This window comes from Spea bombifrons, chromosome 2 (genome assembly GCF_027358695.1).
Source record: "Spea bombifrons isolate aSpeBom1 chromosome 2, aSpeBom1.2.pri, whole genome shotgun sequence".
Lineage (NCBI taxonomy): Eukaryota > Metazoa > Chordata > Amphibia > Anura > Pelobatidae > Spea > Spea bombifrons.
Window position 1 is genome coordinate 141,135,860 of NC_071088.1, and position 18,017 is coordinate 141,153,876.

Here is an 18,017-nt window from a genome sequence, read left to right on the forward strand (position 1 = left end):
ATAATAATAATAACACATTGTACAGCGCTGCGGAGTATGACGGCGATATATAAATAATAATAACACATTGTACAGCGCTGCGGAGTATGACGGCGATATATAAATAATAATAACACACATTGTACAGCGCTGCGGAGTATGACGGCGATATATAAATAATAATAATAACACATTGTACAGCGCTGCGGAGTATGACGGCGATATATAAATAATAACACACATTGTACAGCGCTGCGGAGTATGACGGCGATATATAAATAATAATAATAACACATTGTACAGCGCTGCGGAGTATGACGGCGATATATAAATAATAATAATAATAACACATTGTACAGCGCTGCGGAGTATGACGGCGATATATAAATAATAATAATAACACACATTGTACAGCGCTGCGGAGTATGACGGCGATATATAAATAATAATAATAACACACATTGTACAGCGCTGCGGAGTATGACGGCGATATATAAATAATAATAACACACATTGTACAGCGCTGCGGAGTATGACGGTGATATATAAATAATAATAACACACATTGTACAGCGCTGCGGAGTATGACGGCGATATATAAATAATAATAATAACACACATTGTACAGCGCTGCGGAGTATGACGGCGATATATAAATAATAATAACACATTGTACAGCGCTGCGGAGTATGACGGCGATATATAAATAATAATAATAACACACATTGTACAGCGCTGCGGAGTATGACGGCGATATATAAATAATAATAACACACATTGTACAGCGCTGCGGAGTATGACGGCGATATATAAATAATAATAACACACATTGTACAGCGCTGCGGAGTATGACAGCGATATATAAATAATAATAACACATTGTACAGCGCTGCGGAGTATGACGGCGATATATAAATAATAATAATAACACATTGTACAGCGCTGCGGTGTATGACGGCGATATATAAATAATAATAACACACATTGTACAGCGCTGCGGAGTATGACGGCGATATATAAATAATAATAACACATTGTACAGCGCTGCGGAGTATGACGGCGATATATAAATAATAATAACACACATTGTACAGCGCTGCGGAGTATGACGGCGATATATAAATAATAATAACACATTGTACAGCGTTGCGGAGTATGTCGGCGATATATAAATAATAATAATAACACACATTGTACAGCGCTGCGGAGTATGATGGCGATATATAAATAATAATAACACATTGTACAGCGCTGCGGAGTATGACGGCGATATATAAATAATAATAACACACATTGTACAGCGCTGCGGAGTATGACGGTGATATATATAAATAATAATAACACACATTGTACAGCGCTGCGGAGTATGACGGTGATATATAAATAATAATAATAACACATTGTACAGCGCTGCGGAGTATGACGGCGATATATAAATAATAATAACACATTGTACAGCGCTGCGGAGTATGACGGCGATATATAAATAATAATAACACACATTGTACAGCGCTGCGGAATATGTTGGCAATATATAAATAATAATACGCATTGTACAGCGCTGCGGAGTATGACGGCGATACATAAATCAATAAATAATCAACGTGTACACCAACCAGCCCCATCCAATCAGCATTCAGGGGATGCATGTGTCGCCTGACGGGGTTTCCTGTAAAGGGTTAAAGGGCAGCGGGGGGAGGGGAAGTTACCCCATGGCCCCCTATGCATAGAAATGCAGGAAAGCTGGGAAGGGTTAACTATGTTGAAGATGGGGTTGCCATATCAGCCATTTTTCCTGGACTGTCTTATTATACAGGTTGCTGGCTGCGCATGATGGGTGTCATTTGCTTTACATACTGTAGGGGGCAGCACTCTGGAGAAACGGGGCAACCTGGCAGGCGTGGGGTCTGTGCGGGGAGGGCTGGCTGGCTGGTGGGCTGGCGTGCTGGTGGGCTGGCGTGCAGTCACATGTCTCTGTCTCCCAGGTGTCGGCGTCGGACGCGGACAGCGGCAGTCTCGGGGCGGTCTCGTATTCTCTCAGCCCTCGGACCCCGGCGCAGTTTCGCATTCACCCGGAGACCGGAGACCTCTGCATCTCGGAGACCCTCGACAGGGACGACGGAGACCGCTTCTTCCTTCTTCACGTGACCGCCAGTGACGGGGTGCGTGCTCAGAGAGATCTGCCGGCAGATGCTCCTTTCCATACTCCACTCACGCTGCCGCTGTCACCTCGCTGTCCTGAGAGGGCTGAGTGGAGGCAGAGGAGATCGGAGGAGATTCATAATGGGGTTGAGTAGGTGAAAGTATTTAGTGAGGTGAGAGTGTAGTTAGTGTAAGGGAGAGTACTTAGGGGAGTGAGGCAGAGTAGGTGAGAGTACTCGGGGGGAATATGAGACAGAGTAGGAGGGAGTACTCAGTGATGTGAGGCAGAGTAGGGGAAATTACTCAGGGAGTAGGAGAGAGTACTTGGTGAAGTGAGGCAGAGTAGAGGAGAGCACACAGTGGAGTGACAAAGAGTAGTTGAGAGTACTCAGGGGAGTGAGGCAGAGTAGAGGAAAGCACACAGTGGAGTGATGAAGAGTAGAGGAGAGTACTGAGTGGAGTGAGGCAGAGTAGAGGAGAGGACACAGTGGAGTGAGGCAGAGTAGAGGAGAGCACACAGTGCAGTGAGGCAGAGTAGAGGAGAGCACACAGTGGAGTGATGAAGAGTAGAGGAAAGTACACAGTGGAGTGATGAAGAGTAGAAGAGAGTACTGAGTGGAGTGAGGCAGAGTAGAAGAGAGTACTGAGTGGAGTGAGGCAGAGTAGAGGAAAGCACACAGTGGAGTGATGAAGAGTAGAGGAGAGTACTGAGTGGAGTGAGGCAGAGTAGAGAGCACACAGTGGAGTGATGAAGAGCAGAGGAGAGTACTGAGTGGAGTGAGGCAGAGTAGAGGAGAGTACTGAGTGGAGTGATGCAGAGTAGAGGAGAGTACTGAGTGGAGTGAGGCAGAGTAGAGGTGAGTAATGAGTCGAGTGATGAAGAGCAGAGGAAAGCACACAGTGGAGAGATGAAGAGTAGAGGAGAGTACTGAGTGGAGTGAGGCAGAGTAGAGGAGAGTACTGAGTGGAGTTCTGACATCACTCTCTCTTTCCTCCCTCAGGGTGGTCTGAGTAGCAGCTGCCTCGTTCGCGTTTCGCTGGAGGACGTTAATGACAACCGGCCGGTCTTCTACCCTGTGGAGTACGGGGCGAGCGTGAGTGCATCAAGCCCCCCGGGAACACCCATAGTGAGTGTGAGCGCCCACGACAAAGACGAGGGGATCCATGGCACACTCACCTACCACATTGTGTCCGGAAACAACCCCCCACTCGTCCGCATCAAAGCAGACACAGGTCAGGATGGGGGCATTTACTACAGGTCAAGATGGGGGAGGGGCATTTACTACAGGTCAGCATTGGGGATTTACTACAGGTCGGGATGGGGAGGGGCATTTACTACAGGTCAGGATTGGGGCATTTACTACAGGTTGGGATGGGGGAGGGGCATTTACTACAGGTCAGGATTGGGGCATTTACTACAGGTCGGGATGGGGAAGGGGCATTTACTACAGGTCAGGATTGGGGCATTTACTACAGGTCGGGATGGGGGAGGGGCATTTACTACAGGTCAGGATTGGGGCATTTACTACAGGTCGGGATGGGGAAGGGGCATTTACTACAGGTCAGGATTGGGGCATTTACTACAGGTCGGGATGGGGGAGGGGCATTTACTACAGGTCAGGATTGGGGCATTTACTACAGGTCGGGATGGGGGAGGGGCATTTGCTACAGGTCAGGATTGGGGCATTTACTACAGGCCGGGATGGGGGAGGGGCATTTACTACAGGTCAGGATTGGGGCATTTACTATGGGGGTCGGGATTGGGGGTCAGTGACCATTTATATCATAAACGTCATTATTTCTAAATACAAAAGAAATCACCAATCAGAGTAACGGCTTTTAACGGCCGAGAGGATCGTATTTAATGCGGGTTACAAGACACGGCGGTCCCTTCTTCAGGCCGCCTGAGCAATTGAAGCTGAAGCTACACGGCGTATAAATGGGGTGAACTCTCTCTTTCCGTCGGCTGTCACTCCCCTAACGCACTCTCTTTGTCTCTTTTAGGGACCCTGTTGGTGGCGCGCTCTCTCTCTTCGTGGGCGGGCTCTGTGCTGTATCTGGAGGTGGGATCTCAGGATGGGGGAGGAGTCATGGCAGAAGTTAACGCCCGGGTCAATGTCAGCATTTTGGCCGGTTCTGCGCCCGTACCCACCTTTCTGCAGCTTCATTATGACATCACGGTACCAGAGGACACACCCCCTGGGGCCAGCGTGGGAAGCGTATTGGCTACTAGTCCACCAGGTAACCCCATACTAATCCTTGATAGATTCATCTATCTGTCTGCCCCTGTAGGTGCCACATGGTATAACCCGGCAGAGTCCATGGGCGGTATTCCCGCTATATGTTATCGGCCGCGGTCCATTATATATGTCCCTTAACCCCGTAACGTCTGAATCCTGTGCTCAGCGCGGGGGGGGAAGGGGTCCGGGGCCCGGAATGTTTTATGTAATTTTAGGTATAATGAGGTTTTTCATAAAGTATTTTATTGTTGGGAATTCCCGGGAGCCCCTGGAATTTGCAGTGGGGTCCATACAGGGGCAGATCCAGAGCCTGAACGTGGCACGGGCACTCTAACACACACTCAGACACACACCCCAGACACACCCCCAGACACACACACATCCAGACACCCCCAGACACACACATACACTCAGACACACACACACATACACCCAGACACACACATACACCCAGACACACATACACCCAGACACACACACACACACACAGACACACACACGCACCCAGACACACACATACACCCACACACAGACATACACCCACACACCCAGACACACACCCAGACACACACATACAGCCAGACACACACATACACCCAGACATACACACGGTGGAAGACGTTTTATTAAAAGGAAGGGGGTCTTATGCATCTGGCAGCACGGACCTCCATACGGAGGATCACCCGCAAGGATCACCCGCTTGGACTGGTGGGAAGGAGACTTCTGTCCTCTGCCACCTAGTGGCACCCGGGTGCAATGCGCCCCTCTGTGCTACCTTCTGATTGGCCTATTCAAGAGACACGGGCCTGGGGCGTCGGCTCCATCATGTAAATCCGGCCCTCCATCTGTCCAATAAATGAGAGATTTTTTTCTTTTCTAGGGGTCCCTAGTCAGATTCTTTACTCCCTCTCCTCCGGAGATCCTCGAGGTCTCCTCTCTGTTGACTCACGCTCAGGGGTCCTTTCCATTCGCAAGCCACTGGACCGGGAGCAAGATCCTGAGCTAGTCCTAGAGGTTCAGGCTCGTACCGGCTCGCCCCCAGCCTACACCAGAACCACAGTTACGGTGCGGGTAGCCGACGTCAATGACAACCCTCCTACCTTCCCCTTCCCGTCCCACACTCTGCGACTCCAGGAGCCCCCCACCCCCGGCTCCGTCATATTCACGGCTCAGGCGATGGACCCGGACCACGGAGCCAATGGAGAAGTCCGCTATCAGCTGGATTCCAGTGGCCCCTTCGGCATTGACGGCTCCGGACAAATTCTCCTCACCGGGAGCTTGAGCCAGGACCGGTATGAGCTTCGAGTGTCGGCACTAGATGGTGGGACCCCCCAACTCTCCTCTGTAATGGAAATCACCGTCCTGGTGACGGAGCAGGAGTCGGAGCCGGCATGCGGGGCCTCAGACTACCGCGTAGAGGTGCGGGAAGGCAGCCCCCCGCTCAGTCGTCTCCTCCAGGTCCAGGCATTACCCACCGGCAGAGGGGAAAGTCCGGTGAGTTACCGGCTGCGTCCGGATGCCGACTCTGTCGGGTTTGGTGTTGAGCCGGAGACAGGTTGGCTGTACGTACGTGGAGCCCTGGACCGGGAGAGGCGGGAGGTTTATGTGCTGGCCGTTCTGGCGTCTGCAGGGTCCGGTACCCGAACTGCCACCTGCACCGTGAGGGTCCGAGTGACCGACGAAAACGACAACCCCCCCAGGCTCAGTGAGGAGAGGTACTTCTTCAGCGTGCGAGAGAACCGGCCGGGTGGAGAGTTTGTCGGGAAGATCAGCGCTTCAGACAGAGATGCCGGGCAGAACGGCCGCGTCACCTACCGGCTCCCGACGCATGAGACCGACTTCCAGATCCACCACCACACCGGTGAGCGTGCCGAGCCCCATACAGCCTGTAACTGCCCCCTTTACCCCACACCGGTGAGAGTGCCGAGCCCCATACAGCCTGTAACTGCCCCCTTACCCCACACCGGTGAGAGTGCCGAGCCCCATACAGCCTGTAACTGCCCCCTTACCCCACACCGGTGAGAGTGCCGAGCCCCATACAGCCTGTAACTGCCCCCTTACCCCACACCAGTGAGAGTGCTGAGCCCCATACAGCCTGTAACTGCCCCCTTTACCCCACACCGGTGAGAGTGCCGAGCCCCATACAGCCTGTAACTGCCCCCTTACCCCACACCGGTGAGAGTGCCGAGCCCCATACAGCCTGTAACTGCCCCCTTACCCCACACCGGTGAGAGTGCCGAGCCCCATACAGCCTGTAACTGCCCCTTTACCCCACACCGGTGAGAATGCCGAGCCCCATACAGCCTGTAACTTCCCCCTTACCCCACACCGGTGAGAGTGCCGAGCCCCATACAGCCTGTAACTGCCCCCTTACCCCACACCGGTGAGAGTGCCGAGCCCCATACAGCCCGTTACTGCCCCCTTACCCCACACCGGTGAGAGTGCCGAGTCCCATACAGCCTGTAACTGCCCCCTTACCCCACACCGGTGAGAGTGCCAAGCCCCATACAGCCCGTAACTGCCCCCTTACCCCACACCGGTGAGAGTGCCGAGCCCCATACAGCCTGTAACTGCCCCCTTACCCCACACCGGTGAGAGTGCCGAGCCCCATACAGCCTGTAACTGCCCCCATACCCCACACCGGTGAGCGTGCCGAGCCCCATACAGCCTGTAACTGCCCCCTTACCCCACACCGGTGAGAGTGCCGAGCCCCATACAGCCTGTAACTGCCCCTTTACCCCACACCGGTGAGAGTGCCAAGCCCCATACAGCCTGTAACTGCCCCCTTACCCCACACCGGTGAGAGTGCCGAGCCCCATACAGCCTGTAACTGCCCCCTTACCCCACACCGGTGAGAGTGCCGAGCCCCATACAGCCTGTAACTGCCCCTTTACCCCACACCGGTGAGAATGCCGAGCCCCATACAGCCCGTAACTGCCCCCTTACCCCACACCGGTGAGAGTCCCGAGCCCCATACAGCCTGTAACTGCCCCCTTACCCCACACTGGTGAGAGTGCCGAGCCCCATACAGCCTGTAACTGCCCCCTTACCCCACACCAGTGAGAGTGCCGAGCCCCATACAGCCCGTAACTGCCCCCTTACCCCACACCGGTGAGAGTGCCGAGCCCCATACAGCCCGTAACTGCCCCCTTACCCCACACCGGTGAGAGTGCCGAGCCCCATACAGCCCGTAACTGCCCCCTTTACCCCACACCGGTGAGAGTGCCGAGCCCCAGCCCCCTTACCCCACACCGGTGAGAGTGCCGAGCCCCATACAACCTGTAACTGCCCCCTTACCCCACACCGGTGAGAGTGCCGAGCCCCATACAACCCGTAACTGCCCCCTTACCCCACACCGGTGAGAGTGCGGAGCCCCATACAGCCCGTAACTGCCCCCTTACCCCACACCGGTGAGAGTGCCGAGCCCCATACAGCCCGTAACTGCCCCCTTACCCCACACCGGTGAGAGTGCCGAGCCCCATACAGCCTGTAACTGCCCCTCTTTCTGCCTCCCGAACCCCCATATTACCCCTTGTATTTGTCTTACAGGAGAGCTGTCTGCGAGGAGGATTCTGGACCGGGAGCTTCAGGCCACCTACCAGCTCCTGGTGATCGCGCAGGACGGAGGAGCCCCCCCGCGCAGCGTGACGGGGACCGTTCATGTTACGGTGCTGGATGAAAATGATAATGCGCCCGTGTTTGTGCCCAACTCTGCCCGGGAAATATCCCTGCAGGTATTTACCTCGCCACCAGGGGCAATAGCAACGCCGCGCTCTCTCGCCTCTAGTCACATGACTTTTTATTCTATAATCATTTATATTCTGTAATAGATATAATTATTCCTGAGACAGGGCCTGGGGGCCGCGAGGTGGAGCATCTAAGAGAGCTTAATGAGCCCTCATTTGTGGGTTAAAGCCTCATCGTTCCTCTCTTAATAGGTAATGGAAGCAAAATCGTCTGGCGTGTTTGTGGCCTCGCTACACGCTAAGGACCCCGATGAAGGAGAGAACGGGACGGTGACATACAGCCTCGCAGGTGCCTGAGCTGGGAGGGGGAGATGAGAGAGCAGAGGGGCAGGAGCAGCGCTCCGTGAGAGCAGAGGGGCAGGAGCAGCGCTCCGAGAGAGCAGAGGGGCAGGAGCAGCGCTCCGAGAGAGCAGAGGGGCAGGAGCAGCGCTCCGAGAGAGCAGAGGGGCAGGAGCAGCGCTCCGAGAGAGCAGAGGGGCAGGAGCAGCGCTCCGAGACAGCAGAGGGGCAGGAGCAGCGCTCCGAGAGAGCAGAGGGGCAGGAGCAGCGCTCCGGGAGAGCAGGGGGTGGAACGTGGTTATGAACGGAAGGCTGCGGAAGATTATTTGGGGTAGATACTGGGGTCGGGGGTACACCATCTTGGTTAATTACTAACCTCACTAATTACTGTTCTCCACTCCCTGACTCCTCCCACCCTAACGCCAGACTCCTCCCATATATACCCTCCTCCCCTCCCTAATACATTTACACCTTTATAAATGCAATGTTATGCAATCTGACCTCTGCTTATAAGGTAGAGAGACTGCTCCCGGATTCATATGAGACAGTACAATCAGAGAGACTGTCAACTAAAACACAATCTCCACAGAGACCTCCCAGAGAGACTAAACAGTATCTAACAGACTGCGCACTAAAACAGTGTCTAACAGAACCCAATGAGAGACTGCCCGCCAAACAGAACCCAATGAGAGACTGCCCGCCAAACAGAACCCAATGAGAGACTGCCCGCCAAACAGAACCCAATGAGAGACTGCCCGCCAAACAGAACCCAATGAGAGACTGCCCGCCAAACAGAACCCAATGAGAGACTGCCCGCTAAACAGAACCCAATGAGAGACTGCCCGCCAAACAGAACCCAATGAGAGACTGCCCGCCAAACAGAACCCAATGAGAGACTGCCCGCTAAACAGAACCCAATGAGAGACTGCCCGCTAAACAGAACCCAATGAGAGACTGCCCGTTAAACAGAACCCAATGAGAGACTGCCCGCTAAACAGAACCCAATGAGAGACTGCCCGCCAAACAGAACCCAATGAGAGACTGCCCGCCAAACAGAACCCAATGAGAGACTGCCCGCTAAACAGAACCCAATGAGAGACTGCCCGCTAAACAGAACCCAATGAGAGACTGCCCGCTAAACAGAACCCAATGAGAGACTGCCCGTTAAACAGAACCCAATGAGAGAATGCCTGCCAAACAGAACCCAATGAGAGACTGCCTGCTAAACAGAACCCAATGAGAGACTGCCCGCCAAACAGAACCCAATGAGAGACTGCCCGCCAAACAGAACCCAATGAGAGACTGCCCGCTAAACAGAACCCAGTGAGAGACTGCCCGCCAAACAGAACCCAGTGAGAGACTGCCCGCTAAATAGTATCTTAAAGTACCTTCAGAGAGACATCTACTTAACAGTGCCCCAGAGACCGTTCACTAAAACAGAGTGCAGCAGAACCTAAACAGAGAGACCGTTCACTAAAACAGAGTGTAGCAGAACCTAAACAGAGAGACCGTTCACTAAAACAGAGTGTAGCAGAACCTAAACAGAGAGACCGTTCACTAAAACAGAGTGTAGCAGAACCTAAACAGAGAGACCGTTCACTAAAACAGAGTGTAGCAGAACCTAAACAGAGACTGCCCTCTAACCCGTATCTAAAAGAACAAGAAAATTGCCAATAAACTCAATACTCACCAGGAGACATCTGGAGACATCCTCGAAAAAAGAGACCACTCAGGATATCTGACAGCTCCTTATTACCAGACTCCAGGAGAGACACTTCCCCCCCCCCGGGGTTCCCTCCGGCGTCAGCAGACTCCGCTTCCCGATTGCTCCGGTCCCAGGGAGGTCCTGTGCATGCCGCTCCTCCCCTGAGTGCCCCTCCTCCCCCGCCCCTCCACAATATAACCCTCCCTGCTCCTCCGCAGGTCCCTGGGCAGAAAGGTTCATTCTGCACCCAAACACGGGAGAGCTGCGCACCGCGGCAGCACTTCAACACGCAGAGCGGGCGCTCTACACCATGACCGTCCAAGCCTCTGACCTAGGAACCCCTCCGAGGAGCTCGGAGACCACCATCCGTGTACAGGTATCCGGCGCACACGCAGAGCTTAGCGTGTACAAGTAATACCGCGTGTCGTACCATTTAGCGCTGAGAATATGTCCGCTGTTTTCTAGGTGGTTCCTGCCACACGTTACTCTCTGAAGCCTAACCCAAGCGTGCTGGTCCTGACTCCCGTGGAAGGGTTGCCGCCAGGATCTCTTTTGGGTACTGTTGCCCCCAAACACCCTTACAGCTCCGCAATGTACACCCTACTGGATGACCCCCACGGAGTGTTTATGGTAGACGGACGAACGGGTAACATCTTCCTGGTGAAGGAGCTGGATTTTGAGTCGCAGTCTCGATATTCTCTTCGTATAAGCGTGGAAGAGTCACGAGACGTGTCTGGAGGATACGTGCCTCCTCGAGTGGTTCAGGTGGAGGTTGAAGTCCAGGACAGGAATGACCACACGCCCAAATTCCCAGAAGATCCCATTACATTAGTGGTTCCAGAAGATGCCCAAGTTGGCTCTTCTGTCTTCTCTTTCCAAGCCGTTGACCATGACGGCCCAGGACCCAACAGTCAGGTCCGGTATTCACTACTACGCCAGGATCCAGCGGGCAGAGAGAGCGCTTTTCATTTGGAGAAAGAGACAGGCATATTGAGTGTAGCGCGTCCACTGGACCGCGAAGAAGTGTCCTCTTATCTTTTAGTGGTGGAGGCGTCAGACTGCGCTCTAAACGTCACTCAGCGCCGCTCCACGTCTGTCACAGCCCGAGTCTTCCTCAGTGACCGCAATGACCACACTCCACGGTTCATCTCATCCCCAACGCTATGGGTGCCTGAAGATGTGCCGGTGGGATCCACGGTTCTCTATTTGGTGGCCCAAGACCCGGATCTTGGGGAGAACGGCAGGGTTGGCTACCAGCTGATTGGAGGCAACGAGGAGGGAAGGTTTCAGGTGCACCCGAGCACAGGTAAGGTCAAGGGTCAAGTGAGAGGATCAAGTGATTAACAGTGCCTTCTCGCACTGCGTGGGGTCCAGCAGGTCCGGGCAATAATAACACTTACTGGGCGATAACGTGGCCATGGGGGCTCGTAAATATTCCCCCAAAATACCCCGAGATGCCTTCAGGTGCAGAGAACCCAGTGCCGGTGTCAGACAGAGGCCAACGAGCACCAGAGAGAGCGCAAAAGTTCACCGTAAATAAAATGTTAACATGGAGGTCAGATGAGGTTTAACCAGTCTTTACAGCAGGAGAAACGGGCGACTAGACGGGGGCCGGATGGGGCCGATCTGCCGGTGGAAAAGACTAATAATAGAGCAGAGAAGCCGTTCATCGTTTTAGTTTTAGTGACCTGATGTCTCTTCTTGTTTGCCCCTCAGGTGCACTTTCCGTGGCCCGAGCGCTGGACCGCGAGGAGACCCCCGGGTATAATTTGACAGTTGTGGCCCTGGATCATGGCTCCCCGCGTCTCTCCAGCACCCAGACGCTCTCCGTCTCTCTCCTGGACGTCAACGATGAAACCCCCACGTTTGAGAGGGCAGAATACGACTGGAACGTTCAGGAGAACCAGCCGCCCGGAGTGAGCGTCCTGAGAGTGCAGGCGACGGACCGGGATCTCGGTGAGACATGAGGGACGGGGTAGCAGTCAGGGGCAAAGGTGAAGAGGGTGTGAGGTTTGCACCTGGGGAATGGAGGGCAGCAGAGGACCTTTCTCTCCTCCACTCTCTGCCATCCCTTTATTCTCAACCTTTCCTTCCCTCCACTGTCTCTCTATCCTCTCCTCCCCTCCACTGTCTCTCTATCCTCTCCTCCCCTCCCCTGTCTCTCTATCCTCTCCTCCCCTCCACTGTCTCTCTATCCTCTACCTCCCTCCACTGTCTCTCTATCCTCTCCTCCCCTCCACTGTCTCTCTATCATCCCCTCCACTGTCTCTCTATCCTCTCCTCCACTCCACTGTCTCTCTATCCTCTCCTCCCCTCCACTGTCCCTCTATCCTCCCCTCCACTGTCTCTCTATCCTCTCCTCCCCTCCACTGTCTCTCTATCATCCCCTCCACTGTCTCTCTATCCTCTCCTCCCCTCCACTGTCTCTCTCTATCCTCTCCTCCCCTCCACTGTCTCTCTATCCTCCCCTCCACTGTCTCTCTATCCTCTCCTCCCCTCCACCGTCTCTCTCTATCCTCTCCTCCCCTCCACTGTCTCTCTATCCTCTCCTCCCCTCCACTGTCTCTCTATCCTCTCCTCCCCTCCACTGTCTCTCTATCCTCTCCTCCCCTCCCCTCCACTGTCTCTCTATCCTCTCCTTCCCTCCACTGTCTCTCTATCCTCTCCTCCCCTCCACTGTCTCTCTATCATCTCCTCCCCTCCGCTGTCTCTCTATCCTCTCCTCCCCTCCACTGTCTCTCTATCCTCTACCTCCCTCCACTGTCTCTCTATCCTCTCCTTCCCTCCACTGTCTCTCTATCCTCTCCTCCCCTCCACTGTCTCTCTATCCTCCCCTCCCCTCCACTGTCTCTCTATCATCCCCTCCACTGTCTCTCTATCATCCCCTCCACTGTCTCTCTATCCTCTCCTCCCCCCGCTGTCTCTCTATCATCCCCTCCACTGTCTCTCTATCATCCTCTCCCCTCCACTGTCTCTCTATCCTCTCCCCCCTCCACTTTCTCTCTATCCTCTCCTTCCCTCCACTGTCTCTCTATCCTCTCCTCCACTGTCTCTCTATCCTCTCCTTCCCTCCACTGTCTCTCTATCCTCTCCTCCCCTCCACTGTCTCTCTATCCTCTCCTCCCCTCCACTGTCTCTCTATCCTCTCCTCCCCCCACTGTCTCTCTATCCTCTCCTCCCTCCACTGTCTCTCTATCATCCCCTCCACTGTCTCTCTATCCTCTCCTCCCCTCCACTGTCTCTCTATCCTCTCCTCCCCTCCACTGTCTCTCTCTCCTTCCCCCCATCTCCTCTCCTTCCTCTCATGCCGGTTTGTTTCTAGGCCCCAGCGGACGGATCACATACGGCGGGGTCACCGGCGATGAGTTTTCCCTGGACTCAGACACCGGCGTCCTCATCACAAAGCGCCCGCTGGACAGAGAGTTCAAGGAATCGTACATATTGACAGGTAACGTCAACTGCGACAACACGGCACCTTCATCACGCGTGCAGAACACGGCACCTTCATCACACGTGCAGAACACGGCACCTTCATCACGCACAGAACACGGCACCCTCATCACGCGTGCAGAACACGGTACCTTCATCATGCGTGCAGAACACGGTACCTTCATCACGCGTGCAGAACACGGTACCTTCATCACGCGTGCAGAACACGGTACCTTCATCACATGTACAGAACACGGTACCTTCATCACACGTGCAGAACACGGCACCTTCATCACACACAGAACACGGTACCTTCATCACGCACAGAACATGGTACCTTCATCACACGTGCAGAACACGGCACCTTCATCACACGTGCAGAACACGGCACCTTCATCACGCACAGAACACGGCACCTTCATCACGCGTGCAGAACACGGTACCTTCATCACGCATGCAGAACACGGTACCTTCATCACGCGTGCAGAACATGGTACCTTCATCACACACAGAACCCGGTACCTTCATCACATGTACAGAACGCGGTACCTTCATCACACGTGCAGAACACGGCACCTTCATCACACGTGCAGAACACGGTACCTTCATCACGCACAGAACATGGTACCTTCATCACGCGTGCAGAACACGGTACCTTCATCATGCGTGCAGAACACAGTACCTTCATCACGCGTGCAGAACACGGTACCTTCATCACACACAGAACACGGTACCTTCATCACATGTACAGAACACGGTACCTTCATCACACGTGCAGAACACGGTACCTTCATCACACACAGAACACGGTACCTTCATCACACACAGAACACGGCACCTTCATCACATGTACAGAACACGGTACCTTCATCACATGTACAGAACACGGTACCTTCATCACACACAGAACACGGTAACTTCATCACACACAGAACACGTCACCTGTTAGCGCTCTATGATTTATCTGCTGGCGCTCTATGATTTATCTGCTGGCGCTCTATGATTTATCTGTTAGCGCTCTATGATTTATCTGTTAGCGCTCTATGATTTATCTGTTAGCGCTCTATGATTTATCTGTTAGCGCTCTATGATTTATCTGTTAGCGCTCTATGATTTATCTGCTGGCGCTCTATGATTTATCTGTTAGCGCTCTATGATTTATCTGTCTGTTAGCGCTCTATGATTGATCTGCTAGCGCTCTATGATTTATCTGTCTGTTAGCGCTCTATGATTTATCTGTTAGCGCTCTATGATTTATCTGTTGGCGCTCTATGATTTATCTGCTCGCGCTCTATGATTTATCTGCTAGCGCTCTATGATTTATCTGTTAGCGCTCTATGATTTATCTGCTGGCGCTCTATGATTTATCTGTCTGTTGGCGCTCTATGATTTATCTGTTGGCGCTCTATGATTTATCTGTTAGCGCTCTATGATTTATCTGTTGGCGCTCTATGATTTATCTGCTGGCGCTCTATGATTTATCTGTCTGTTGGCGCTCTACGATTTATCTGTTAGCGCTCTATGATTTATCTGCTAGCGCTCTATGATTTATCTGTTGGCGCTCTATGATTTATCTGCTAGCGCTCTATGATTTATCTGTTAGCGCTCTATGATTTATCTGCTAGCGCTCTATGATTTATCTGTCTGTTGGCGCTCTATGATTTATCTGTTGGCGCTCTATGATTTAACTGTTAGCGCTCTATGATTTATCTGTTAGCGCTCTATGATTTATCTGTCTGTTAGCGCTCTATAATTTATCTGCTGGCGCTCTATGATTTATCTGTTGGCGCTCTATGATTTATCTGTTAGCGCTCTATGATTTATCTGTCTGTTAGCGCTCTTTGATTTATCTGCTAGCGCTCTATGATTTATCTGTTAGCGCTCTATGATTTATCTGCTGGCGCTCTATGATTTATCTGTCTTTTGGCGCTCTATGATTTATCTGTTAGCGCTCTATGATTTAGCTGTTGGCGCTCTATGATTTATCTGCTGGCGCTCTATGATTTATCTGTCTGTTGGCGCTCTATGATTTATCTGTTAGCGCTCTATGATTTATCTGCTAGCGCTCTATGATTTATCTGCTAGCGCTCTATGATTTATCTGTTAGCGCTCTATGATTTATCTGCTAGCGCTCTATGATTTATCTGTTAGCGCTCTATGATTTATCTGTTAGCGCTCTATGATTTATCTGTTGGCGCTCTATGATTTATCTGTTGGCGCTCTATGATTTATCTTTCTGTTGGCGCTCTATGATTTATCTGCTAGCGCTCTATGATTTATCTGTTAGCGCTCTATGATTTATCTGCTGGCGCTCTATGATTTATCTGTCTGTTGGCGCTCTATGATTTATCTGTTAGCGCTCTATGATTTATCTGCTAGCGCTCTATGATTTATCTGCTAGCGCTCTATGATTTATCTGTTGGCGCTCTATGATTTATCTGTTAGCGCTCTATGATTTATCTGTTGGCGCTCTATGATTTATCTGTTGGCGCTCTATGATTGATCTGTTAGCGCTCTATGATTTATCTGTTGGCGCTCTATGATTGATCTGTTAGCGCTCTATGATTTATCTGTTGGCGCTCTATGATTTATCTGTTGGCGCTCTATGATTTATCTGTTAGCGCTCTATGATTTATCTGTTGGCGCTCTATGATTTATCTGTTGGCGCTCTATGATTTATCTGTTAGCGCTCTATGATTGATCTGTTAGCGCTCTATGATTTATCTGCTAGCGCTCTATGATTTATCTGTCTGTTGGCGCTCTACGATTTATCTGCTAGCGCTCTATGATTTATCTGTTAGCGCTCTATGATTTATCTGTTGGCGCTCTATGATTTATCTGTTAGCGCTCTATGATTTATCTGTTAGCGCTCTATGATTTATCTGTTAGCGCTCTATGATTGATCTGTTAGCGCTCTATGATTGATCTGCTAGCGCTCTATGATTTATCTGTCTGTTGGCGCTCTATGATTTATCTGTTGGCGCTCTATGATTTATCTGTTGGCACTCTATGATTTATCTGTTAGCGCTCTATGATTTATCTGTTAGCGCTCTATGATTTATCTGTCTGTTAGCGCTCTATGATTGATCTGTTAGCGCTCTATGATTTATCTGTTAGCGCTCTATGATTTATCTGTTAGCGCTCTATGATTGATCTGCCTGTTGGCGCTCTATGATTTATCTGTTAGCGCTCTATGATTTATCTGTCTGTTAGCGCTCTATGATTTATCTGCTAGCCCTCTATGATTTATCTGTCTGTTAGCGCTCTATGATTTATCTGTTGGTGCTCTATGATTTATCTGCTAGCGCTCTATGATTTATCTGTCTGTTAGCGCTCTATGATTTATCTGTCTGTTAGCGCTCTATGATTTATCTGCTGGCGCTCTATGATTTATCTGTCTGTTGGCGCTCTATGATTTATCTGTTAGCGCTCTATGATTTATCTGTCTGTTAGCGCTCTATGATTTATCTGCTAGCACTCTATGATTTATCTGCTAGCCCTCTATGATTTATCTGTCTGTTAGCGCTCTATGATTTATCTGTTGGTGCTCTATGATTTATCTGCTAGCGCTCTATGATTTATCTGTTAGCGCTCTATGATTTATCTGTCAGCGCTCTATGATTTATCTGTCTGTTAGCGCTCTATGATTTATCTGTCTGTTGGCGCTCTATGATTTATCTGTTAGCGCTCTATGATTTATCTGCTAGCGCTCTATGATTTATCTGTTAGCGCTCTATGATTTATCTGTCTGTTAGCGCTCTATGATTTATCTGTTGGCGCTCTATGATTTATCTGCTAGCCCTCTATGATTTATCTGTTAGCGCTCTATGATTTATCTGTCAGCGCTCTATGATTTATCTGTCTGTTAGCGCTCTATGATTTATCTGTCTGTTGGCGCTCTATGATTTATCTGTTAGCGCTCTATGATTTATCTGTCTGTTAGCGCTCTATGATTTATCTGCTAGCGCTCTATGATTTATCTGCTAGCGCTCTATGATTTATCTGCTAGCGCTCTATGATTTATCTGTCTGTTAGCGCTCTATGATTTATCTGCTAGCGCTCTATGATTTATCTGTTAGCGCTCTATGATTTATCTGTCTGTTAGCGCTCTATGATTTATCTGCTAGCGCTCTATGATTTATCTGCTAGCGCTGTATGATTCTTCTTTGTTTTGTTTGGCTTTTCAGTTTTTAATTTTAATTGGTTAGAATGAAACGATTATATTGTTGTCATAGTAACACACTGTTTCTACCCCTTCTGCCCCACAGTGTATGCCCGAGACGGGGGCTCTCCACCCAGGGTGTCGGAAGTGAAGGTTAGAGTGAACGTGGGTGATGAGAACGACCACACGCCAACGTTTGAGAGCGAGACGGTGTCCCTGGAGGTCCCTGAAAATCAGGAGCCTTTAACCCTGTGTGTGCTGAGTGCCTGGGACCCAGACAGGGGGGAGAATGGGAGGCTGGAGTACAGCGTGATCGGTGAGTGTAACGTGTCTCT

The 18,017-nt window shown here is 51.3% G+C and overlaps 1 protein-coding gene across 1 annotated transcript in view; it reads left to right on the top strand.

The window, feature by feature from the left end:
• Positions 1 to 18,017, top strand: part of DCHS1 (dachsous cadherin-related 1) — a 45,328-nt gene that overhangs the window by 18,884 nt on the left and 8,427 nt on the right. The window contains exons 3-13 of the mRNA XM_053456758.1: positions 1,965 to 2,141; positions 3,123 to 3,354; positions 4,126 to 4,362; positions 5,242 to 6,222; positions 7,911 to 8,095; positions 8,300 to 8,396; positions 10,310 to 10,467; positions 10,557 to 11,397; positions 11,808 to 12,047; positions 13,414 to 13,539; positions 17,789 to 17,998. Coding sequence (XP_053312733.1) covers positions 1,965 to 2,141; positions 3,123 to 3,354; positions 4,126 to 4,362; positions 5,242 to 6,222; positions 7,911 to 8,095; positions 8,300 to 8,396; positions 10,310 to 10,467; positions 10,557 to 11,397; positions 11,808 to 12,047; positions 13,414 to 13,539; positions 17,789 to 17,998 — 3,484 coding nt within the window. The remainder of the gene's footprint in view (positions 1 to 1,964; positions 2,142 to 3,122; positions 3,355 to 4,125; positions 4,363 to 5,241; positions 6,223 to 7,910; positions 8,096 to 8,299; positions 8,397 to 10,309; positions 10,468 to 10,556; positions 11,398 to 11,807; positions 12,048 to 13,413; positions 13,540 to 17,788; positions 17,999 to 18,017) is intronic.